Source organism: Melozone crissalis, unplaced genomic scaffold (assembly GCF_028551555.1).
Source record: "Melozone crissalis strain CALT ecotype California unplaced genomic scaffold, PUWL_Pcris_2 ptg000012l_1, whole genome shotgun sequence".
In the NCBI taxonomy this organism is placed as follows: domain Eukaryota; kingdom Metazoa; phylum Chordata; class Aves; order Passeriformes; family Passerellidae; genus Melozone; species Melozone crissalis.
In genome coordinates this window covers 949,620-975,590 of record NW_026535790.1, presented here as the reverse complement: position 1 = coordinate 975,590, position 25,971 = coordinate 949,620, and the positions used below count along the sequence as shown (strand labels likewise).

Here is a 25,971-nt window from a genome sequence, read left to right as displayed (position 1 = left end):
GACATGGCAGGAGCAGGGCTGTCCTTGGGAGAGGTGATGAGCTCATCTTCAGGAGTGTTCATGGCTCTGGAGAGGAACTGCACTCTGCTCAATGCTGTTCTGGGGGCCATGAGCAGAGGAATCTCCAAGCAAGATGGAAGATGTGATTGTGTCTGGCATGGATGAGATGTGACATCCTCATCTGACCACTGGGACGTGTTCCTCAGCCTTTTCCTTTGTGTCCCATGGTTCCAGTGTGTCAGCACTGGAGGAGGGATGTGCTCTGGCACTTGACAGGAGGTCACAGAAGGATGTCTTGCTGTGGCACCACAGCTCCTCTGCAGGTCCTTGTGAAGACACCAAGGTGCCTGGTGGGGAGCCGGGACCCTGAAGATGGGCAGAAGAGCTGAGTCCATGGCTGCTGAGCCTCCCAGAGCCCTTCTTTCCCTTCAAAACAACCTTCCACCTCATTCCATGAGCTCAGGAACTGGCTGGTCAGCAGGTCTGGGTTTCCTGCTGGTCTGGTTTTGTTTTCCCCTGCAGGACACCCATAACAGTACTGGGGTCAGCTGGACAGGCTATGAGCTCTTCCTCTCCATCCTATATCCTTCAACTCCTTGCCTGGAGCAGCTCCAGGATTAACCCCACATCCTTATGGCTCCAAGCCCTGGAGAGGGAAAGACAAACACAAATGAGGCTTGACTGGACAGGGGACAGTGCCTGCCTTGTCCAAGCCATTATCCCTTGGGTGTCCCACTGCACTCTGCCAGGAGGTCTCACACCTGCTGGTGGCACAGAGCAATGAGCTGCGTGTTGCTTCTTATCCCTTGTTCCAGTGTGAAGATTTAGGAGTGGGACTGAGGAAAAGCCCTCCTTTTGCTCTCTCACCTCTTCCTTCTACATCAGGCAGGGGCTTCTTCTCAGCCTCTGAGCACTGCAGCAGCCCTGAGGTGCAGCCTGCACAGAAACTTCCTGCATGGTTTACATGCCTGGTCCCTTGCAGTTCCCTCCTCTGGCACCTGGAAGGAGCAGACCACTCTGGAGCACTTCCCTGCCTCCACTCTCCCTTGTCTGTCAGCAACATGCAGAGCTCTTCAGGAGCTGGCTCCATGCCCTGCTGTGGATCTGGGAAGAAGTTAACTCATAGCATGGTTGGCGTGAGTTTATTGGGAATTGTGCCCATGGGAGGAAAATAAAGAAGCCACAAGGAAGCAGCTGGATTTGAGCTTAAACCAGGACCCTGGAAATAATTTTTCTTCTACTTGTAGAGGATGTACTAGAGAGGCACCGGGTCTCTGTCCTTGCTGTTCCCTCCATCCTTTGATGTGTGTCCTCCCCAGCACCTCAAATTCAGAGAAAAAAGGGTTTGCAGGAATTGTTATTGCAGGAGATCTTCCAGAGGTGCTGATGTTGAGGGCACAGCTCTGAGTGGCAGAGGGTGAGCAGCTCCAAGACACAAGAGCATGAGGATTGTTGGCCTCCAGTCTGTGGGCTTGCTTCTGTTCCTGGTATTTTCTCTCCAGGTTGGATGGGATCCTGAGCCACCTGATCTAGTGAGTGACATCCCTGCCTGTGGCAGGGGTTGGAACAAGATGAGCTTTTATTTCCCTTCCAGCCCAAACCAGTCTTTGATTCTCTGACTTCTTGATCTTCCCCTTCTGGCCATTCTGGGCTTGATCATTGATTTACTTGTTTGGTAGCAGTCAAGACAAGCTTCTTCAGCAGGTAGAAAAGCATTTTGGGGTAGACAAGGTCCTGTGGTGGCTCCCTCTGTGCAGGGAGGAAGGACCCAGTTTGGTAAAGATCACCCCTTGGGCAGGCCAGGGAGCAGCTGCCTCTGGTCCAGCTCCTGCTGGAGAACACAGCTCCTGCAGATGAGAGACAAGACCAAAAGCTGCAAAATCCTTGGGGAGCTGGGATCAGTGAGAGCAGATGTGGCACAGCTGTTCTGTAGGATTTGAAACCCAGCTCCTCGTCCCTGGGTGAGGTGCCCTGCACAGAGGAGCAGGTGGGTACAGCAGGTGAATCCTTGCCCTCATTCAGCACATGGCCCTGGCCCTCCCTTGCTCAGGGCAGCAGAGCAGTGGGGGCTGTGTCTGGGTGAGCTCTGGGGCTGGGAGGGGACAGTCTTGAGGACACAGGTGGCACAGGCAGTGGCTGGGACATCTCAAGTGAGCACGAGAGCAGGTTCTCCTTTCATGTGCGGTTTCCCTGCGTGTCCCCTGCCTCTGGTGTGTCAGTGCTCCTGCTGCGCTCCCAGAGCGGTGCTGTCTCACAATGGCAGCCTGGATCTGCCTCCGATTGACGTGTTTGTGCATGGAATAATCACAGCTTTCAAACAGCAGTTCCTGTGTTGTGTGAGGTGACATTTGGAGAGGAGCAGCAGCAGCTTATTAAATTGAAACTAGGGGAGAAAAAATCTACACGATGCTCGGAGTGCTGTGCTCTGGGTTGCCTCTTTCATGGAATGGTTTGGGTTTGAGTTGGAAGGGACCTTCAAGGTCATCTTGTTCCATGCCCTGTCCTGAGCAGAGACTCCTCACACTATCCCAGGCTGCTCCAAGCCCCATCCAGCCTGGCTTTGGACACTGCCAGGGATCCATGGGCAGCCACAGCTTCTCTGGGCACCCTGTGCCAGGGCCTGCCCACCCTCACAAGGAACAATTCCTTCCCAATATCCCATCTAATCTTGCCCTCTGGCAGTCTGTGTAGGTGGTTCCTCTTCTGGTGGCTTGGAGTCCAGCCTGTGTCTCACTATGTTCCATGTAAACCCCACAGGTTTGCTGGGTAAACTGGACTGCACTGCTGAACTGGGGCTTAGGGCCATTATCTGCTTTAAACCCCAGAAGTGTTTTGCTCCTCAGCTCTGGTGTAGCAGGATCATGGTTGTTCATGCTCGAAGGTGCTGGGTTTTTCAGCAATGAGAAACGAAGGATGTTGCCTTGGTAAGAGGCTGCAGGAGGGGGAGAGCCCCTGGAGGCAGTCCTGTGTGATGCCCTTTTGGGCTAATAATTGAGAAGGCTTCAAGATTGAGGCTTTTATTGATTGTTTGTCATGGCTTGAGCAGTGATTTTGGCTGAGGGGAGGAGGGAGGGCAAGCTCCAGATGTAAAGAGGAGATTGGCAACAAAAAGCAGGCGACAATCTGAGCCGAAGGGAAAAGAGCGCAGCAGTGATATTCTGAAAACATCTCCTGTTGTTTTGTTGTTGTTTCCCTTTTGTTGCAATGAAATGTGGCCAGTCCTGCCCTGGGATCACCAGCCCTGCGTGGTGCCAGCTGTCACCACTGTGGCAGTGTTAGTGAGGTTTATCCCTGGGGCTCTCAGCCCTGCACTGCTGCATCCTGTTGCTGCTGGTGACGGGCAGGTGGAGAAGGGAGCTCTGGCTTCTGTCCTTCATGGGGCTCTTGATTTGCTGCTGGCTGTGCCATAAAGTGTTTTGGGGTGTTTTTCTGTAGGAGAAGATGGCAGTAAATTCTTTTGTCATTTTTAACACTTGTTGATGCCTCATTTTTCTCATTCACAAAGCAAAACTTGAAGGCCAGGTTGGACTGGAGTTGGAGCAACCTGATGAAGTGCAAAGTGTCCCTGCCCATGGCAAGGGGTTGGAACGAGATGAGCTTTAAGCTTCCTTCCAGCAAAAAGCATTCCATGATTCTAACTGTATCTGGCTGATTCCTGCCAGGAGTTGGTGGGGACTGTGCATACCTGGGTGGGCAGTTGAGTGCAGGGCTGTTGCCTGGGGCAGGGGGTACGTGGGGATTTGTGGGAGGGAGATGCCATCTGAGTAAGTTCCCAGTGTCTGTACCCCATGGTATGGGGTGGGACGGCCAGAGGGTGTCCAGGGATACCCACTGGGCATCCCCAGAGCTGTCTCAGGGGGTAGCACAGGTCTGATCACGCTCTGATGGGGACACATCTCCTTCTCCCGGGCAGGGGAGGCCTGGCGGCTGGAGGATGACTGCTCGGAGCCGCCCAGGGCCCCCCAGCTGGGCACGGCCGTGGAGGACGCCCCGTTCAGCTACTTCCGCACGCGCTCCTTCTACATGAGGAAGAGCCTGTCCGTGGACAACCACCTGGGCTCGCTGAGCTACGCCGTGCACCCGGCCGAGAGCAAGGCCGAGCGCGTCAGGACCAAGCTGCGGCGGCAGTTCGTGAGTATCGGCCCCGCGCGCGGTTCCCAAACACACTGACATCTTGGAGAGCTATTTCTGTGCCCAACATGAGTAAAACAACAGAAAGAGAGGCTGCTCCAGAGTGGTGGAGCAGATGGTGGTGGCAGCTCAGCTTTGCCCAGCCCGTGACAGAGCTCCTCTCCTGGGGTCCCGTCCCCCTGGCTCTGAGGGCTCAGGGTGGCTGCTGGGTGTGGGAGGGACGAGGGCCTGGACTCTGGGCACTGCTGTGCAAAACATGGAACCAGGCTGAAAGCAGGAAATGAGTTTTCCTGTCCTCGGCTTCGTGTCTGTGAGGAACTGCGGCTTTCCAGAGGTTTGTCAGGGGCCAGCAGTGAGGGGCTGGGGCAGCAAGGAGCCAGCACCGAGTCCTTGGGGCAGCTCAGAGCTTCCTGGCCCTCGGGAGCTCCTGGTGGCCGGACAGCAGGGATGCGCCAGGGCTGCACCGCAGCTGTGGCAGCCTCTGATCAATGTTTAATGGGCTCTGCCTCTTCTCTTTCGCAGAGACACCGAACCCCGCGGCTCGGGTGTCCCTCCCCCGCCTCGTTAGTTGTAATGAGGGCTCAGGTGCCGCAGGTATGAGAAGCACTCGGTGTTGATTGGCAATGGCTGAGAGAGCCAGCACAATGGGCATGGAGCAGGGAATGGGCTGAGGCTGCACAGCTCACCTGCCCCAAACTGTGCACAGGCTTCCTCTGCCCCAGAGGAAGGGCTGGTCCCTCTGGGGTCACACTGGGGGTTTCTCCTGGTGCACCTGGGCACTGTGGGTCTGGGAGCTCACCCTCCCTCTTGTGTCTGTGTCGTTGGATGTAGCCACTGCTGCCCCTGGGAGGGCACCTCTGGTCTCAGAGCGTGCTGGGGCCAGCAGTGAGGGCTGTGGGAGCTGTCACAGTCCCAGCACTGCCAGTGAACCTTCTCTGTGGGAACTGCTGCCTCGGGCTCAGGAAGGTCTTGAAACCTCAGAGATGGCGATGAGCACAAGCAGGATGGGGCACCTGATGAGCTGCTGAAAGATGCTGGAGATGTTTAAGATGAGGCGGCCCTGCTGTGGGGTAAGGAACTGTCTGCTTTTTCTGTCTGCCTGGATCTGTGGCTCCAAGCTGTACCCAGGAGGGACAGGAGGGCACTGAGATGTTGGGGACCATTGTCTGTCAGGGATGTTTTCCCAGTGTCTCTGTGGGCCCTGTTCCCCATAGCCTCTGTGCTGCAGTGGAGATGGTGACAAAAGGTGTGGAAGCACTTGGGTTTTAAGCACAGTGTCCTGGTACCTGCAGAGAGCTGGGTTCTGCCCTTCCTGTGGGGCAGCCCCTGTCCCTCCCTGCTCAGTGCCATGCCAGCACCTCTCTGTGCTATCTGTGGCCAGTTTGATTTGACCTTTGACTTACTCAGGTTTTGGGGACCTTTAGCTTTCCTTGGTGTACCCACAGAGCTGGCTGGCTGTCAAGGAAGAGAGCAGGTTTTCTGTGGGATGTGGGGGATTTTTTCCTTGCTAAATAATTCCTGGCTCATTCCAACGTAAAAGTTGTTGCTGTAGACTCAGCCATGGGCTCTGACCTTGTGAGACCTGCTGAGAAAAGCAGACTCATCCTGCTTGGAAAGGGCTTCCAGAGGGCCTTCAGCAGTGGCAGAAAGTATGGAGGAAGGGGAGCTGGCAGAAAGTGTGGAGGAAGGTGAACTGGCTGAGGCTTGGGCCAGGACAGGACCAGCATTCCCAACACAGCCCAGAGCCAGGTTTGTAAGTTCAAAGCAGAGATCCTGCCAAGCTGGGGAAATGATTTCCAAGGAAAGTTGTGGGCTCTGTGTGCTCCCATGGCTGGGTAGTTAGTTTCCATCTGTGTGCTGGAGGTGTTGCAGCTTCCCCTGGGCTCCTGTTGTGCCCTGCCCTGCGTGCCACCGGCTCTGCCCAGCCCTGGCTGGGGAGGAATCACTGCCAGGTGGGATCTGCTCTCCTCATGCATGGCACAGCACCCACAGGAGCGACCATGATTTACCATATCACAGTGGCCCATCTTTTAGGAAGAAGCTGGATTCATTTTTCTGGGCTGTTGCACTTCCCCAGCCTGTAATGAGGATTTCTGGCTTTGCTCTTTCCGTGCTGACAATCTGAGCCACCTTTGCAGCTGCTTGGCTTGGTTTTCAATTTCCCCAAAAATAGAATTTTGGGAATTGCTGAGAGAGGAGAGGCTCCTGAGGCTTTGGGTGGGACAGGGCAGGGCGGATGGTGACAGGGCAGACCTGCTGCCCACATGCACCCAGTGCTGTGTGGCCACCTCACATCCATGTGATTGGGTGCTACCTAATGAAGGCTTTGTGCTGCTCATGGGCACCTGAGCTTGTCCAAGGGAGAATTTGTTGTAATTTATGTGAAAATACTGGAATCTGGCTTCCCTGCTCCCCTGGCTGTGATATGCTAGATGCTGCCAGGGCTGCTGAAGCATCTTCAGTGCAGAGGTAGCACCTGCAAATCCAGCCTGGCCCCAGAGCAGCCGCTCCTCCCGTGCCTGCCTGAGGCCAGCACACCTGCCTGCCTCCCAGAGCACTGGGGAGGGGGGGATTTCTCCAGCCATGTCACTGGTGGCATTTGTCTGCAGTCCCACTCTGCTGTGTGATGGATCTGCACGTACAGATTACTGGAATTTGCATAATTTGAATTTTAAATGAATTCCAATTTTTGCGATTGTCAGAACGAGTTTTCTTTCTAATAAGCCTTTCCTTTTAACTCCTCCAAGGCCTGCAGTGCTGTCAGCATTCCTGCCTGGAGACAGGGGAGCGGCTGATTGCTTTTGACATCTGTCTCTCACTCGGATCCCTGCCTTGTCCCAGTCACTCCAGCTGTGACATAGACAGGCTGGGGCTGTGCTCTGAGACCTTGGGCATGTTGTTTGGGGTCACTTGGTGATGGCAAGGGATTGTTTTGGTTTTGTGCCCAGCTGACTCCTGGGATAGGACCTTCCGCAGTGTCCCTTGCTGGGGAGAGAAGTGAGACATGGCTGAGTTACAGACTGCTGATCTCCTTGCCTTCACTGGAAAACTGGTCATTAAAGGCAGAATTAACCCTGTTAAACTCAGCATTAACCTTATGCAGCATTAAAAGAGGTCAGCAGGGCTGAGTCACTCTCTGTTGCTGGGACAGTCAGTGCAGATTGCAGCAGGGCTCTGAGGGAATTGTGCTCTTCCCTTTCCCCCATGGGAATTTCAAGTTCTTTGTATCTAGGCCAGTCGTTCTGGCATTGCCCACTCATTTTGTGGTGTTATGGCACAGACCCTGCTGCCTCTGAGGAGAAGGAGCCAGCAGTGCCCAGGGTCCCATATGCTGACCCAGCTTGGTTTGAGGTCTCTACCCTGACCCCTCTGCTGCTCTGAAATGATGTGCTGCTGTCTGAGCATGGCAGAGGAGTCACCAGTTTGTGCAGGGGACATGGAGGAGAGCAGCCCTTGGCATTGCCATGGCATCCCTGGTGCTGCCCCAGCTGCCCAGACACTTCTGCTCACTGTAGTTCCTACAGGTTTCAAGTAGGTGACTTGGGGTTGTATTGCTTTCCTGCCTAATTAATTTTTCTCTGTGCTCTCATGCAATAATTTATTTTTTAATTATTATTATTATTTGTGTATGGTGTTTTTCCAGGCAGTGATTCTGATATGAAGTGTCTCTGCCCTGCAGGAAACACTTAGACTCTGTTTGTCTTGGGAGTTCTACAGATGAGTTGAGCAGAGGAATCCCTGCCTGACAAAGCAATGATGACAGAGACAAGGTGGATTATTGGGATAGCAGAGCCTGGGGAGGGAGGCAGTGAGGGGAGGAACTCACTGTGTGGCCCAGACCAGTGGTCACACCTGCTGCTCACTGGAGTCACTGACAGCGCTGGGCTGGCACCAGCTGACAGGTACCTGCCCAGGTTTTCCTATTCCAGTGAATCATGATCAACCCAGAAATGCCTCCTGTCCCTGCTGCTCACTGCAGGGATGTTGGGGAGGGCAGAAACTGCCTTACCCCAGAGCAATACCAGTCCATGGGTGTGAGCATCCTGCTCTGGGTTCTGGGTGCCACATGAGCTGGAGACAAGGTAGGACCTTGGTAGAGCCCATCTGTGCATTGTCCCAAGGGTTTGGTCTCATTCCTAAGTGTGCAGGGACCTCCCCAAGTCTGTGGGTGCAGCCAGGAGACATCTCTGGGGTGATGCTTATGGTGACAGCAAGGCCATGTCACCCTGCCATGATCCCTCTGCTCCAGTGGAATCCCACTCTCTCTGCTGGTGGTGCCTCTGTCCTTGCTGTATTTTACTGGGTTCTGTTCTGACACTGCTAACCATGCACTCCCATACCCGATTTCAGAAGGGATCAGCAAGCTGACAAAAGATTCCTGGCTGAGTCTGGAGTTCAGTGTGATAAAAATAAATCCATATATAAAAATAGAGTCATAGAATCATATAATCCTAGGGTAGTTTGGTTCGGAAGGAGCCCTAAAAACTATCTCATCCCAACCCCTGCCACGGGCAGGGACACCTTCCACTACCCCAGGTTGTTCCAAGCCCTGGCCTTGGACAGTTCCAGGGATCCAGGGGCAGCCACAGCTGCTCTGTGTTGATAAAATGACCATGTGAGAGCAGGTCAGCTGTGCTTGGTGAGGAGGTGGAGCAGAGTAATGAGGGTTATCCTGGAGCTCCACACAGACTGCCCCAGCTCCCAGAGCAGAGTGGCAGTGGCTGCCTGAGGGAGGAAATTGCAAAGGCAGGTGATGTTTGGGCTCTGTGCATCACTCCTGTGCCCAGCCCCTCCTGCCCATGCTGCTCACTTGCTGACTTGTTCACAGAGTGCTCCACAGAAAAACCCAAACCTGATAAATAACGTGTTGCTGGAGCCAGAGAGAGACTCATTCCCTGGAGAGCAGTCCCTGGGAGCTGGGAAGAGGCTCCCTGTGAATCACCCCACTTTGCAAATTAGTGTGGGAGTGAACAGGCACAGCAAAGCTCGAAACCCAAACGTAGCCGGCTCATTTCTCTGGTGAGCGTGGTTTTATTTACAACAGCAGTTTGTGACGTCCCAGCTGGTGCTTTGTGGTGCCTGTAGGAAAGCAGGGCTGCCTCAGGAGGAGCACAGCGTTCCCACACAAAGGGAGATGTCTCCTGTGGGAGGAATTAGGAAGCAGAAGAGCGGTTTGTGGGGAATGCTGCGGGCCATGCTGGTACAGAGGGCTTCTGCTGGGGCTGGGGACAGTGTCACACCTCCCACTTTGTCAAAGCCAGGCTGGGACCAGTGCCTGTGACAGTGAGAATGAGCTGGGGTGGCTGAGGCCTCTCCTGTTTGCTGTGAGAGGTGGGCCCAGTGCTGGGAAAGTTCAAGGCACAGGAATCTAAAATTAACACCCAGAAGATGTGGGATCCTGAGCTTGAAACTGGAAGGGGTTTGTTGTTGAGGACCAGACTTGGCGTTTGATTTCAATGCTGTCATTTCTGGGTGGGTGCTAGTGAGACTGACGTGTCATTTCCCAAGAAAACATACAGGCTGGCTTTGCTCCTAACCTGGGCCTTTCTGTTGAGTTTTTATCTTCTTTTTGCCAGGGTCAGGATTAAATGTGTCAGATGGTATTTCTTGTTGGGACTCAGATGTTTATTAGTTCTTATCTCTGTCACACTCTCACAAACCCTGAGTTCTGCAGCACTTCACTTTAACAAACTAAAAATGGAGCCCCATCTCTGTCTCTACAAGGCCTTTTAAGGGTAAACTGCCCAATTAAGAAAATGACACCTAAATTATTTTCACTTTTTATACAATAACCAACCACCCATGGCCCGAAATGCAGACTTTTTTATCCAATTACACAAAACCACCCAAACCCATGGAGAAGAAGGCGAAGAAGAAGGAGCAGCCTCTGCCCTAAAACCTCCATCTTGCTTTATAAATATTACTATATTCTAAATAAACCCTTAAACTATGAGTTTCCCACCCTGTGATATCACACACTTCTATTCAAACTCCACACCCACAATCCCAGTTCTGTCATTCCATTCTGGAAGCTTCTCCACAGCCTCAGGTCAGGGCAGTGTTCTCCTGGGGGTCAGTGCCTGGCAGCACAGAAAGTCTGAAATCCTCAGTGACCAGGGTTCCAGCACCTTTCCAAACAGCTTATGCAAGCTCCCACGACGTAACCTCTGCGTTTGAAATATAACAGTGAGAAACCAGCACACTCTCCCTGCAATCCTGCAGTGTTTGCTCCCTCTGCTGGCCTTGCTCTGGGGAGGAGAGCCTGGATGCACCTGCCGAGGGCTGGGGATGATGTTGTGGAGCACGGGGCATCCCCCAGGCTGGCAGAGAGACAAGCAGCAGCTTCAGCAACCCCCAGTGCAACCTCCTGCACCCAGCTCGGGACAATGCCAAGCACAAACACAAGCACACACTGGGCAGGGAAAGGAGCAAGAGAAGTCCTGAGTGGGACTTGGAGATGTTGGTGGATGAGGGTTGGACCTGCCCTGGCTGTGTGCACCAAAGCCCCCAGGCCTGGGCAGCAGGAGAGGGGGGATTCTGCCCCCTCAGGTGAGACCCCACCTGCAGAGCTGCTGGAGAGAGCCCAGGGAGGCCACAGAGATGCCCCAAGGGCTGGAGCCCCTCTGCTCTGAGCCAGGCTGGGAGAGCTGGGGGTGCTCACTTGGAGAGAAGGATCCAGGGACACCTCAGAGCCCCTGCCAGGGCCTGAAGGGGCTCCAGGAGAGCTGCAGAGGGACTGGGGACAAGGGATGGAGGGACAGGACACAGGGAATGGCTCCCACTGCCAGAGGGCAGGGCTGGATGGGATATTGGGAATGAGGAATTGTTCCCTGTGAGGGTGGGCAGGCCCTGGCACAGGGTGCCCAGAGCAGCTGTGGCTGCCCCTGGATCCCTGGCAGTGCCCAAGGAGGGGCTTGGAGCCACCTGGGACAGTGGGAGGTGTCCCTGCCATGGCAGGGGTGGGATGAGTTTAACAGGCCTTCCAATCCAGTCCATTCCATGATTCTGTTTCCAGCCTCTGATGTGTTACCATTTCTATTTCTGCACAAGGAACATGAAATGCTCAGCGAGCAGCCGGGCTGAGGAGGAGAGCAGAGTCGTTTGCCAGTTTCCAATTTTACTCTGCTTCCACCAGCGAGACTCACCAAAAATGTGCACTGTGTCCTTTGGTTTGTGGAGTTTGTGTGAAAAAAGAAAATAACCACAGTGATTTAAAATAAGTGAGACTCTATTTTGTGAGCTGGAGTATTCCTCCTCCGTGGCAGGACTGGAGTCCTATGTGAAACTCAGAGGATTTTTAGGGTTGGAGCTGCAGGCCTATCTGGGCTTTTGGCAGTGCAAGGTGGGTTGTGGATGCTTTGGGCTGCAGCCAGCAGTGTTCCAGCTCTGTGGAAAATCAAATGCTTTTGGCTCCAACCCCCTGAGCGTGAGGGCTTGTGCTGGCACTACCCAGATCAGTGTCTGGTTTGTGTGAGGGGAAACTTCAGCTTCTCCACCTGCCTTTGCCTGCTTGTCCCTTCCCACAGCTGGCTGTGATGGTGGCAGTGGCCAGGCCCTTCCTGCCCTTGGCATCCAGCAGGAGAGGTCCTGCCTGCTGGGGCTCTTCCTGTTAATCCCAAAGTGCACACTCTGCTGGGTTTTGTGTCCTGATTTCCCTTTCTTCTGGGGTTTACCACAAGGATGGATTTGTGATGGCAGGTCCCTGGATCCAACGGGTCACTGCTCAGACCAGGTGTACTAAATCCCATCCCCTGCTGCCCATGGGGCCTCTCAGTCCAGCTGCAGCCCTTCATTTGTTTCCCTGGGAGATGTGCTCCTCTGCTCTTCCTCTCCAGCCCCTTGCAGTTGTTTCCCAGATCTCAGAGAGGAAATCTGGCTGTTGTAATAATGTGTCCTCCTACAGTCAGACCCACAGTCTGCACCTCTTTGGGTCTCTTGCTGTGAGGGAGGCGGTGCCCCAGGTTTGTGAGCTAATGGTGCCATCCCCGTGTGCCTTTCCTGTGCAATTGGAGAGTGCCAGCGAAGAAAGTGCCTTGCCAGCCTGAGGATTAAATCCTTCAGAGCCCTTTCCCTACAAGCACATTCCTGCAGGGAGGTGCTTGTGCCTGAAAAGCCCTTTGGGCCATGGCTGTGCCTCACAGGGACTCAGCTGCGGGCCTGGGAGCCCCTGGCTGTGTGGAGGTGGCACTCGGTGTGTGCCGGGTGCCATCAGCTGCGGCTGCAGAGCCTCTCCGGGTGCAGCCTGCCCGAGGTGTGCTGGATACAGCACCGGGGGCTGTGAGGCAGTTCTGGGGTGAGGAACGAGCTCGGAGTGCGGGGCCGGGCGGGAGCGTGGCTGCAGTGGCGGCTGAGCGCTGCCAGGGGTCTCTGCAGCACCGCGCTGCTGCTGCTGCTGCTCCCCGGCTGCTGCTGCCTTCCTCCCGTCCTGCTTCATCCAGCCTTCCTCCCGTCCTACTCCTGCTCCTGACTTCCTCCCCTCCTGCTTCATCCAGCCTTCCTGCCCTCCTGCTCCTGCCTTCCTCCCCTCCTGCTCCATCCAGCCTTCCTCCCGTCCTGCTCCTGCTCCAGCCTTCCTCCCCTCCTGCTCCTGCTCCGGCCTTCCTCCCCTCCTCTGCCTGCCCGGCTCTCGCTCCAGAGCTCTGAGTTGCCAGCCTCTGCAGCAGGGCATTCCAGGTGGCTTTGAGTTGGGATGGACCTTAAAGCTCATCTGATTCCACCCCCCTGCCACGGGCAGGGACACCTCCCACTGTCCCAGGTCACTCCAAGCCCTGTCCAGCCTGGCCTTGGGCACTGCCAGGGATCCAGGGGCAGCCCCAGCTGCTCTGGGCACGCTGTGCCAGGGCCTGCCCACCCTACCAGGGAACAATTCCTCATTCCCAATATCCCATCCATCCCTGCCCTCTGGCAGTGGGAGCCATTCCCCTTTGACCTGTCACTCCAAGTCCTTGTCCAAAGCCCTTCTCCAACCCTCTTGTACCTCACAAATCCCCATTCCTTATGCCTGGGACTCTGAGCTCCCAAAGCTCTTACAGCCCTGGGGATCACTGTGTCAGCACCCAGTGGTCACATCTGAGCTCACCCATCATTAGTGAGCACTGCCAGGGCTCCGTGCTGTCCCTGCACATGGAGCCAGGGCTCAGCTCTGTGCTGCTGCCCACTCTCCAGGGTGACCTGTGAGTGGTGAGATGTGACACTGGTGCTCCCAGGGTGTGCTGGTCCTGCTTCAGGTCCCAGCCCCTCATGCAGGGTTTGCTGCTTGCTGGGCATTGCTGATCTCAGCTGGGGCAGGAGGGACTTTGGGGGGATGTTGTTACAGAGCAGAACTCGATGTGAACATGGCTTTTTGTCAGGGACAGACCTGTCCCTCCTGCCCCACAGCTCCCATGGGGCTCACAGTGACAGAGCTGACACTCAGTAGTTCCCTGGCAGTGGGATGTGGCAGGACAGTGCCACCCTGCTCCGTGGGACACTGCCATGTGCAGGGCAGACCTGACAGAGCCACTGGGGCTGCCCTGTGTCTCCTTCCCCCCTTTGTGGCACCATTGGGAACCCGTGGGCACTGTGAGCTGGGGCACAGACTGGAGCTGATTCAGCTCCCTGGGGAAGGCTGGCAGGGGAAGGTTTGGTGGGCATTGGGGATGGAGAAAGCCCCATCCCAGGGGCCCTGGCAGGCCCCCACAGCTTCCCTCCCTCTCCATGAGGAGCCTGACCCTTGCCCTGGAGCACAGCAGGGCTGGGGAAGGAGCTGGCAGCGATCTCAGAGGGGACCTTGAGGCTGGAGATCAGGTGGAGCATTTCCTGTGGGAACAGGCTGGTGTCTGGGCTCGGGTGTCACCTCCCTTGGGCGGCAGCAGCCGCCTCCTTGCAGTTGGGAGGGATGGAAAAAGAAAGGCTCCTGAAACCTAAGAGCTGCTTGCTCTTTACTTTGGTTCTGGTTTTACTCCAAGAATAGAAACAAAGACGGTGGATTTGCATCACCAGGAGCAATTTGAAGAGGGAGGAGGAAGTGATGGGACCTCACTAGTGACAGGAATGTGCTGGCAGGAGGAGGCCCTGGTGACAGGGAGGCGTTTTGACCCGGGGGTTCCTATTAGCATTTTGTTCATCTCACTCGTGTTTTATTTTTTAATGGTGAGTTGGTGAGGTTCAGCAGCTGAGCCTGTCTCTGTAAGGGAGCACTTGCAGAGGCAGAGGGTGCCCAGAGCACAGAGGAAGGTGCCTTTGGAGGTGCCCCACTTGCATAATCAGGTCTTGATCTCCTGCAAAGAAAAGGAGATTTCTCTCTCTCTGCATTGACTATTTACATGTCACATGTAAAGCTGGTTTTCCTCCTTCCTGCTGCTGCAGTCACATCTCCAGCCTGAGCCCAGCCCTGCCAGAGGACTGAGAACAGCCACAGTGGGGTGGGGAGGGGTTTCTGTGAGACCCCCAGACCCCCAACCTGGGATCAGCAGAGATGGGATGGATGCTTTTTCTGTAAATGAGTTCTTGACACTCATTTAAAGGAAGGGGTGTGTTCATTGGTGGCCTGCTGAACCTGTCCTTGCTGAGGCCTCTGGGCAGCCCAGGAGGAGAGGGCCTGGCAGGGAACAGGAAGGCACAATGATATTCTTGCAGGAGAGAATTTCCCTGTTTCCTTGGCTGTTACAGAGGTGACTTTCCAAGGCAGAGAGGAGCTTTTCTGAGATGTCCAGCTGTCAGCATGACAACATTCAACTTCTGGATGCCTCTCTTCCCTGACAGTAGGAATGTCCAGCCTTGTGATAGGTTTCAGCTCTTTTGGACACTTTGAGGAAAGCAGGATGAAACAGCTGTCCTGGAATGATCCTGTGTGCTCCCGCTGCCCCTGTGGGGTGGTGGGGTCTTGGAAAGACTCCACTTTCAGCTTGGGGTGTTGGGGTGTTGACACTCTCGTCCAGGCCCCTGTTAGCCCCAGGGGAGAGAGGGAGGACACTGATTGCTGGAGCAGGGATGGAGCTTTATGTCAGGAGGCTCCAAGGGACATTGATGGGTCCCTGCTGGGCCCTGGTTCTGCCCCTGCTGCCTTCCCCTCTGGCTGGTGCCCAAGGAGGAGGAGCCCCACGCTGGGCTGTGGTACCTGGGCTGGGAGGGAGCTTGTGCCCCCTCTGCCTGGGGTTTTTGCTGCTTCCCCTCTGGTGGGGAGGTCATGCTCTTTCAATAATTTACCTCTGCATCTTTGTGGGTGGGTTCCTCTTTCAGGCTTGGAAGTCGGCAGCAAACCCAGCCCGTGGCTCTGCTGACCATCCAGGTTTTGTCCAGATGACCATTCACTGGTACCTCTGCACATCTGTGACGCTGGCTCTGCAGCAGAGTGTTGTGCAGTGGGGGGTAGGATGGAGCACTGGCTGCCCCAAAAGAAGGGAAAGCAGAGTCCTAGTGTGTGGTGCTGCCTGGGAGTGGATTTGTTCTGTCTGCAGCCCTTTGCTTGCTGTGAAAAGGCACCAGGTGCTTTGCCCTGGGACTGATCTTTGTGGTGCTCCAAAAGGAGCACAGGCAGCAGCTTTCTGTTGCTGAGCCCAGGGAAGGATTTGGGCAGGAAGCAGGAGATGTGCCTGGAGAGTTCCTGTGGGCTGCAGGTGAATCCAGCCTTCCCCCAGAGCTCTGGCTGCTCTGTGGTTCTCTGTGCTTTCACCAAGAGCCTCAGGGTGGTTTGTTCATCTCACTTCTGGAAAGCACTGAAGAGGCTGCCCAGGGAATTTGTGGAGTCTCCCTCACTGGGCTGTTCCAAACCCACCTGGATCCAGTCCTGTATGTGCTCTGTGCTCTGGGATGGCCCTGCTTGAGCAGGGAGCTGGGACCAGATGAGCCCTCCTGGGGTTCCACCCCGAACTCTGCTGGAATACTGTGACAATTCTGCTGGTCTGATCCAGCTTTCCCAACCTTTCTGCCTTGAGCCTGTGAGAGGCACCTTCTCAGGAAGGTACAGCCCTTCTGCCATCCTTCCTCTTCTTCCTGACATGGCTTTGCCATCAGAGAGCCTTTGGGTGTGACCCTACAGTGCCTGGTGTGTCACCAAAAGCTGCTTTGGCATCTGGGAAGTCAAGTGAGCAAACTGCAAATCATCAGTTGAGTGTTGCTGTGGGTGAATTAATAAAAACCCCTGGCCATGGCCTGCTCTGAGTCCTGCAGGACACCTGGGGCTGGAGCAGCTGGACATGGCGTGACCAGAGCTCTGTCAGTGGGGCACATTCTCCTCGAGGTGTCAAACCAACCAAACAATCTGGGCTTTCATTCCTGGCACATTCAGAGATCAGAGTGTTTTCCTTACCTACCCTGGCATCCACAGATGGTGTCACTGTGGCTGTGGTGCCTGAGCTCCTTCTGGGGGGGTGTCTGTCCTCCCTGGGGGGTGGCTGTTTGTCCAGCCAGCCTCCTGCTCCTGCTCCTGCTCCTGTTGTTGCTCCCAGTGGTGGCTGGGAGAGCTGAGCTGCACCTTCTGTGTGTTGGAGCTGGATTTGCAGTGTGGGGAGATGGACGTGCCCCAGCACACGGTCCCAGGGTGTGCATGGCCCTGCTCACTCTCAGGGAGCTCCTTTCAGCCTCACCAGGGTGAACCTGCTCCTGCCAGGCCTGCAGTGCTTGAGACAGAGCAGGCACAGCTTCCTCTGGGCTCAGCTTTGTGCTGCGTGGTGTCCTGGGGGCATTGCAGGCTCTGCTGGGCAGGGTGGGCACTGCTGGGCATGCAGAGTCCCTCTGCTGCTTTCCATGCCACCACAGGTGGGTTTGGTTCACTCTCCTTGTTTCCTGTGTGTGGCTCTGACCAAAGCCCAGGTGCTTCCCTTAGGAGAGTGCTGGGGAAGCCATGAGAGCCACCAAGTGTGCTGCAAAGTCTGTACTGAAGAAATCAATGCCCTTGCAGAGGAAAGGCAGCTTTCTCCTCCTGACAAGGAAATAGATGACAAAATTACTGTCAGAGAGTGGTGGTGGAAAATATCCTACATTTGGAGACCTCTTTCAAACAGTGACAAGCCACCTTTTTCCTGTGCAGGCCTCCTTGGCCACAGAAAGGCATTTAGATCAGCAGCAAAGGCAAATCTTGGTCCAGGGATGTGGAGGGTTTTACTTTGCAGGTTCTTTTCACATAGGGTAGACCTTTATTTAGTGTTGGTTTTGTTTAGCAGTTCCCATCACACACAGACTCACCCTCACACCCCTGGACATGTCTCCTTTCTCCAGGACACCTCATGCCCCCACAGGCATCACTCCCCCTTCCCAAAAAGTTATTGTTCCTCAAAAACAGAGCAGCCCTGCTGGAATGTTAATTGGGGGAAGTGAATAACCAAGGCTCCCCTCTGCCTAACCTTCCCCAGCCCCCTCTTAATGAGCAAATTGCATTTATTTAGGCATTGAAGCTCCTGCCTCCCCTCCCCTGGGCAGACTGAAGTGTCCATTGTGCAGCTCTGCCTTGGGATTTGCTGCCATTTGTTGAAGGAATGTTTTGTCAAAGAAAGGCAATTTTTAAGGAGGGTGGGAGGTGCAACAGCCCTTCCTCTCTTGCTGCAGGGACAGATGAGTTACGGTGGGCAGAGGTGGGCACAGCGGTGGGTTTGTCATTGGTGCTGTTCCCAGGGCTTCCTGCCTGGCAGGGAGTGTCAGTGTTTCAGTGTTTCCCTGGCTTTCCTTGCTTGGAGGGAATGTGAAATGCAGCTGTGGGGAGCAGGTGGCTCATGTGTGGGTGCTCAGGTGCTGCTCCTGCCAGCTCTGGGGCCTGGGCCCCCTCCCAGCTCCTGCCAGCCCAGTCAGTGGCACTGCAGGGCTGGTACCGAGCCTGTGCCCATGGGGAGGGCCTTTCCCAGCGAGGATGAGGTTTGAGGCCATCCCTGAGGAGTCACCAGCCCATCCCAGGGGGCTGTGGGTTCGTGTCTGTGTTTCTCAGTGGTGAATGCTCCATTGGGTGCAGCCCTGACAGCCCCAGGCTGTGGTTTGTGGCAGAGGGGACAGTTCCCAGAGAGGGGACAGTTCCTATAGAGGGGACAGTTCCTACTGAGGGGACAGTTCCACAGAGGGGACAGTTCCTATAGAGGGGACAGTTCCTACTGAGGGGACAGTTCCACAAAGGGGACAGTTCCACAAAGGGGACAGTTCCATAGAGGGGACAGTTCCCACAGAGGGGACAGTTCCATAGAGGGGACAGTTCCACAGAGGGGACAGTTCCTAGAGAGGGGACAGTTCCTATAGAGGGGACAGTTCCTACTGAGGGGACAGTTCCACAGAGGGGACAGTTCCTATAGAGGGGACAGTTCCTACTGAGGGGACAGTTCCTACTGAGGGGACAGTTCCACAAAGGGGACAGTTCCTACTGAGGGGACAGTTCCTACTGAGGGGACAGTTCCACAAAGGGGACAGTTCCACAGAGGGGACAGTTCCTACTGAGGGGACAGTTCCCACAGAGGGGACAGTTCCACAAAGGGGACAGTTCCACAAAGGGGACAGTTCCACAGAGGGGACAGTTCCTACTGAGGGGACAGTTCCCACAGAGGGGACAGTTCCTACTGAGGGGACAGTTCCCACAAAGGGGACAGTTCCTATAGAGGGGACAGTTCCACAAAGGGGACAGTTCCACAGAGGGGACAGTTCCACAGAGGGGACAGTTCCTACTGAGGGGACAGTTCCCAGAGAGGGGACAGTTCCCACAGAGGGGACAGTTCTCACAGGTGTGCCCAGCTGCCTGGGGAGCCCCAGCTGGGGGCTGGGCTGGGGGCAGCCATGGTGTAAAGGCTGCAGGCCAAGTTTGCCTGCAGGCTTGGAGGTGTGTTTATCCATGAAAACATCAATATTTTTGTTTTCCTGCTCACTGGGCTTTGGATTCACCATTGGAGAGGTTTTAGAATCCCAGGAGGGTTTGGGTGGAAAGGGATCTTAAATCTCAACTCATCCCACCCCTGCCATGGCAGGGACACCTCCCACTGTCCCAGGCTGCTCCCAGCCCTGCCCAGCCTGGCCTTGGGCACTGCCAGGGATGCAGGGGCAGCCACAGCTGCTCTGGGCACCCTGTGCCAGGGCCTGCCCACCCTCACAGGGAACAATTCCTCATTCCCAATATCCCATCCAGCCCTGCCCTCTGGCAGTGGGAGCCATTCCCTGTGTCCTGTCCCTCCAGGCCCTCATCCAAAGCCCTTCTCCAGCCTTCCTGATGGCCCCTTTGAAGGGCTCTGAGGTCTCCTTTTGGTGCTGACTGTAGGGATGGGGATGCCCTTGGATTCCCAGCTCATGCAGTTTATGTCACAACTGTCCCAGATGTCACAGCCCAGCTGGGCTTGGGCTCAGGACATGTGGAGCAAGTGCTTTGCTTAGATGGAACTCTGAAATTTGAGGTGCAGGTGGGATTGGCTGGTGGAGCATCTCTGGTGCTGTTTATTTTGACACTGAATTTGTCTCTCGGGATGTTTGCTCAGGTAACTCCAGTCCCACAGCGGGCTCCTGTGGTACCCTGTGGGGTTTGCTGGGTGGGATATGGCAGAGAGGGGGGTCCTGGCATTGCTCTGAGGTGCTGCTGCCCGCAGGACCAAGGCTGGTGAGTTGTAGAATCCTGGAGGCTCCAGACTGGTGGTAGTGGAGGGGAGAGGTTATTCCTGTCTAATTCTTTCCATTATAGGGAACTGGCCTTTTTTCTTAGGTGCAGGGATTTTTATTGTTGTCAGCATTCTGCATTTGGTGTTGTTTGGTGGTCCCAGGGTTGGCTTGGGAAGCTGATGTAGTGGTGGGAGGGAGCTTTTGTCTTGTGGTGCTGTGGTGGAGGTGGAGGGGAGGCAAGGGGCTGTCAGCCTGGAGCTGGGCTGGAGACAGGGAGAGCTCTGGGGGTGCTCTGGGGGTCCTGGAAAGTTCAAATATCCCCAGAGAAATATCAGATATTGTGGGGGAGGCTGCAGAAGGGGATGCAGAGGGTTTGCAAGTTCGAGGGCTCAGGTGACCCCCTGGAACACCTCTCTCACTCCATGTGCAAACTTGTTTGGGGATCACAGGATGATAAAGATTGGGAAAACACTCCAACATTGAGTCCAACTGTTAACCCAGCACCACTGTGTTCACCCCTGACCCATGTCCCCATGTGTTACATGCACAGATATTTTAAATTCCCCCAGGGATGTTGACTCTGCCACTGCCCTGGACAGCCTGAGCCAGTGTCTGACCACTCTTTCCATGAAGAAATTACCCCCAATATCCAATCTAAACTTCCCCTGGCACAATTTGAGGCCATTTCCTCTCATCCTTGTTCCCTGGGAGCAGAGCCTGACCCTCAGCTGGTTGGACCCTCCTGTCAGGAGGTTGTGGAGAGCCAGAAGGTCCCTGTGCAAGAGAAGGGATGGAGCCTTCCCAGCGTGGGGCAGCTGGGACCCTCCCTTCTGGAGCCTGGGGATACAGATGCCCTGCTGGGATCCAAGTGCTGCCCTGCAGTGGGCAGCAGAATGGATTTGTTTCTCCCACTCATGGGAATGTGAGCACCATGGAACTTTGAAGCTTGATGTGGAGCAGTTTGTTGTGATACAGGAAGGTGTTGTTGGACTGGCTGCTGGAGCCAAGCCTTGGCACAGATTTTGATCTCCCAGGCTGCCAGGACTGTCCGTGTGTCCACCTTGATATCCCAGCCACAGCCCCAGTGCAGCCTGGCAGACCAAAGGAGAGGCTGGGTGTGCTCTGGGGGACTCAAAAACCCCTTCTTTCCCTGGCTGGTGTGGTTATTTGTATTTCTAAAGCTTGCACTTGCACACATCACCCTCACCCCATCACTTCCAGGCAGGCCATATTCCAGACCAAATGAATAATTCCACAGAGTGGTTGAAGTTAAAGCAGGTAAATCTGCAGAAATCGCGTTGGGTTGGAAACTGAGACCTCAGTCCAGATCTCTGACAGAATATCCTGCAGGATCTCAGGCCCTTGGAAAGCAAATTCCTTGTGAATGTATGCTGAGTTTTGGCAGGTGGGCCTGGGAGGTGGTGAGCACTGCACAGCCCCCAGCAGCAGGAGGGACGAGGTTTGTGCTGGGCCTGTGCTCAGCCCTGTCTTGTACTCAGTCCCTGCTCTTTTCACAGAATCACAGAATATCCTGAGTTGGAAAGGACCCACAGGGATCATGGATCCAGCCCCTGTTCCTGCACAGACCCCCCAGCAATCCCACCCTGGGCATCCCTGGCAGCGCTGTCCAAGCTCTCCTGGAGCTCTGGCAGCCCCGGGGCTGTGCCCATTCCCTGGGGAGCCTGGGCAGTGCCAGCACCCTCTGGGGGAAGAACCTTTCCTGATCTCCAACCTAAACCTGCCCTGGCACAGCTCCAGCCATTCCCTGGGTCCTGTCCCTGGTCAGAAAGAGCAGAGGTTGGAGCTGCCCCTCCACTGTCCCTCCTGAGGAAGCTGCAGACCTGGTGAGATTCCTTCTGCAAAGCAGCCCCTCTGGAAGCTCTGCATAGCTCCTGCTGCCCAGCTCACTGTCCCGTGTAGCATGCAGTGCTTTGCACTGATGGCTATCACTGCCTGCCCCGTGTTGCTCAGCAGCTTTGGAGCATCTGAGCATGCAGAAAACACCTGAGAGGCAGCAGAGGCAGGTCTTTCATGCTTGGGCAGGGTCCTTAGCCTGCTTGGCAGCAGCAGCCCCTGCAGAACCCCTCTTTACAGGGCTGGTGTTTGATGTTGAGTGTAGCAGCAGCAGTGCCTGCCTGGGGACCTGCACCCCGTCCCTGGCTGCACAGAATGAGCAATTCCCATCTTCTGCAGGGATTAAACCCTGTGCTTTTCCTTCCCAGCTCGAGTGTCTATGCAGCTCCAGCCCCTCTCTGTCCCCAGCCTTTCCTTCCCTCCAGCCCTTGCCCCCCATCCCTGTCCTCTTCCCTTTCTTTGCTCCCCTCTTGCAGCTCCCTGCTCAGTGCTGGGCCAGCTTTGCCGGAGCAGGGAGAAGTGCAGGCAGCATTCCCATGTCTGGGATTCAATGGGAGGGGCACTGTGGTGGCAGGAGGAGGTGTCAGGTCCTGGCTTTACCCATCCCCTCCTTCTTTCAGTGCAAAAGAGGGAGAGTAGCAGCTGAACCAGACCGAATTCTGGGCCTTGTCTGTGGTGTTTGGAGACTCTTTGTTGTTCATGTGTTGCTGATTTGTATATTCATGATTAAACCTGCAGCTGTCCAGTGCCAGGAGGATTTGGGATGAATTAGAATGACAAGAGACATGGTCTTTACAAATAAAGTAATCATTTCTCCCTGCACTTCACATTCATCCCCTTTCAAAGGGTCTCTGTGTGACGCAGATTTGCTGCACTTTGATGCCGGGACTGCTGGGAGATGTCTGGATCTTGCAGTGCTCTTTATTCCCGTGGCAGCCGTGGGTGCAGTGACGTGGGAGGAAGGGGCAGTGTGTTAAATGGTCTGATAGTTTCTAATGGTGTCAAATTCTGCCATTTAAATTGGGACTTTCATGCTAGAGAAGAATTGAAAGGGGAAGATGGGCGTGAAAATCGCTGCCGTGGCCTCCGTTCGCGCTCAGCGTCCCTGTCGGGTGCTTGTTGATGAACCTCCCTCCCCTGGCCCCGCTTCCCCTCCCTCTGGAGCGTAATCCTCTGCCATGGCATCCCTGTGTTGCCATGGAAATTGCCATCTGCCAGGCCGGGTGCTTCACCTCTGCCTGCTGGAGAGCAGGAGCCGGGGCTGACCCACTGGGGAGGTGGCACAGTTGGTGCTGGAGCTGTGGCTGGGATGTGGTGGCTGGAGGGCAGCACGTGCCCTGCAGCAGCAGGGGACTGGCACACAGGTGGCATCAGCAGTGCTCCTGTCTGGCATGTTGTAGTTATGGCTTTGACTTCCTGTTGGTGTCTAGAGTGTAACAGTCAGGAGAAGGGTGGCCCTGCTGCTGGTGCCTGTGTGGGTGGTCAGTCACTCCCTGGCTCCTGTTTTCCCATGACCAAGCAGTTCTGCCTCCTCCTATTCCCAGGAGTTGTGCCCTGCATCCACACTGCCATTGCCTTAGGGTGAGGCTCTTCCAGTAATAGCCCACAGCTCGTGCTGAAGGTTCCTGAAGTGACTCCTGGTCCTGAGAGTGTGAGCTATTTGCTCATTGAAAACACCCTGGAGATGCCTGGGACCTCTCCATTGGGCGCAGGCCACGTTCCTGGTCCCTTGCCAGGGTGGTGATAGGGGCAGTTGCTGCATTTCCCTGGCATGGCATGCAGGGTTTGTGTGGGAGTGGTGGCAGGGGGCAGGTGGAGCTTGGGGTGAGCCCTGGCCCATGAGGGTGGTGCAGGAAGCAAATTCCCAGGGCTGGGGAGCTGCCTGCCTGGGGAAGCAGAGGGGGGCAGATGGGATGGAAGGGTTTTGGTACTGGATGTGTTTTTCCCAAGCCCCAAGGATTCCAGCATGGGAGGAGGGCTCAGTGGGTGACTTGAGGTTCCTGTGGGTCCCTCTGTGGGGATGGCTGGGAGCTCTCAGGGGATCTCTGACTCTTCTGCTGCATGGTGGTGCCAGGGGCCCATGGGCACCTCTTGCAGGAGGTTGGTGGTCGTGCCCAAAGGCCTGGGCAAGGGCAGCTCTACCACAGCTGGCACAGGCTGTTGTGGCACTGGTGGGTGACAGATACATGGTACAACATTAATTTAGGCACCAGGGCTGGGTGGCAGGAGATCCACTGGGTCATGGCCTCAGTGGTGTCCAAGGCCAGGCTGGACAGGGCTTGGGGCAAACTGGGATAGTGGGAGGTGTCCCTGACATGGCAGGGGTGGAAAGGAAGGAACTTTAAGGTCCCTTCCAACCCAAACCATCCTGGGATTCTAAAGCAAAAATGGATAGGGCCGCATGGAAAAGCTGGAAGTCATGTAGTAGATAGGACAATGTGGAAAGTGCTTTTATTTCTGTGTTTTCTAATTGAAAGCCAAACAGATTACAGTTTTACAGTCATCCACCTGATTTAAATGAAACCATAAAACATCACCATGTCCCAATAAAAAGCTTTTGACAAAGTAGCTGCAAAGCTCCCAGGAACAGAAATTCCCTTTGAATGATATGCTTGGCACACATTTGGGAAGAGTGGGTTGTGTAAGCCTCCAAGCTGGTTTTTTCCCCCCTTTAAATAGCACATTTGGAAGATAAGAAAGTAGAAGAAACGTTATTTGATAGTAGGTCTGTTCCTGGAGGGAGGCACATGGAGCACGTGGGGTGCTTGCTGTGCCTGTGATGCAGGCTTGGAAGGGTCTGTGCTGGGGGGGCTGGCCAGGGCTGAGATCTTCATCCCCCTTTTTAGGCAGCACATGTGTTGTTATTAGAGGCTGCCTTGGGAAGCCATAAACAGAGCAAAGTTTGCTTTGTTGCCAACCCAGATGAGATAAAATAGTTTTATAGAGATTTATGGGGATAATAAAGTATGTAGGGAAGTTTATGACACGTCTAGCTGTGATCAGTGAACCTTTAAAGGGTTTATTGGGCAGGGATGTTGTCTGCCACGGACAAGCCTTGCGTGGTGTTGGAATAGTTGGAATTGTGCTGTTGGTGTAAAACATTTTGATTTAAATCATGTATTTGCCTCTTCCCAGAGCCTCTCCATAAATGAGCCTGGCAGAAGCTGTGCAGGGGGAGGACTGGTGGCCAGTCACCTCCAAATTTTCATCCAAACAAGAGATGAAGCTGAGAGAAATCAGCTGCAAGAACACATCACCAAGCACTTGTGCAGAACAAGGTTGTGTCAGCTTCTAGTGCTTAAAACTGGGATAAACTGAATTTCTGTCCTTAAGCCATTCATTCAGTTTGTGATTGCCTAGATGAGCATGTGTCCTTCTGCAAGTAACCAAATAATGCCATAAATAAAGTCCTGACTGTCCTGGAACGAAAAGGACAGGAATGGGAAACGTGGAGATTGTGGGAGTGCAGGACAGCACTGCTGTTGCTGAACTGAGCATCTCTTGCTGTGCCAGGAGAGCTCAGGTGTGAGAACAATCTGGGATTCTCCATGTAGGAACCTGGACCTATGCTGCACAGAGATCTGAGAGTGAAGCCACCAACTGGCAAGTCTGAGGTGACAAATGTGCATGGCTGTGGGAGAAGTCCCAACTCCCCTTTTACTTTTGTCAGAGTACCACCCAGATACTACAGCTTTGCACAGACTTGGTCTGCTAAATGGTCTCTGAAATCTTGAAGTGAAGGCAGCCTGTGTTGGGTTTTAGGCAGGTTGTGGGTAGAAGAAGCTGCTTTGCAGTTAAGCGAGCACAGGAGGTGAGAGGTGACTTTGGAATGGCTCTGTGTCCTGAGGTTGTCTCCTTGCTGCCCACCAGCAAGGTCCCAGTGGGACCACAGGCTCTGCAGCAGCCTGGCCACGTCAGCTCTCACCTTCCTCTTCCATGTTCCATATGCAACAAGCATTAAGTGTCATTGATTGCTTTGATTCTTGCCCACAGCAAGGTTTTATGGGGAACTGTGTTCCTTTCCATCCCTTGCTGTCAGTCTGTGTGGAGCAGAAGGGAACTGGGAAGAGAAGAGGCTGCCATGGGGTGCCAGGGCATCCCCTGGCATTGAGCTGGGCACCTGAGCAGTTACCCCAGTGCAGAGGGTGGGTGAGCCATGGGGATGGAGTCAGTCTCCAGTTTGTTCCCACATGCAGGCATGTGGCCTCCAGATCTCCCTACAGCGTTCTACCTCACTTTTCCTTATGCTCATTGCCTTAGGAAACCTTTTTCTTCCTCTCCTGTGTTTTTCAAGCAAGGGAAAGTTGGCCCTGATGTCCCTGAACTGGGGGTGATTTTAGATCACATTGTCATTTCCGCAGGGGGGTTTGCACAGATGGTCCCCCCCTCTTGCATCCACTGCTGCCCCAGGTCTCCTTGGACAGCAATGGCCTGGGCAGTGCTGCCCTCCCA

General features: G+C 54.9%; 1 protein-coding gene across 3 annotated transcripts in view; it reads left to right on the top strand.

The window, feature by feature from the left end:
* The window catches only part of LOC128933722 (ankyrin repeat and fibronectin type-III domain-containing protein 1-like), a 194,765-nt gene that overhangs the window by 24,443 nt on the left and 144,351 nt on the right, over nucleotides 1-25,971 (top strand). For all 3 annotated transcript variants that reach the window (XM_054270778.1, XM_054270777.1, XM_054270780.1), the window contains exon 3: nucleotides 3,914-4,131. In XM_054270778.1, the coding sequence (XP_054126753.1) occupies nucleotides 3,914-4,131 (218 nt within the window). The remainder of the gene's footprint in view (nucleotides 1-3,913; nucleotides 4,132-25,971) is intronic.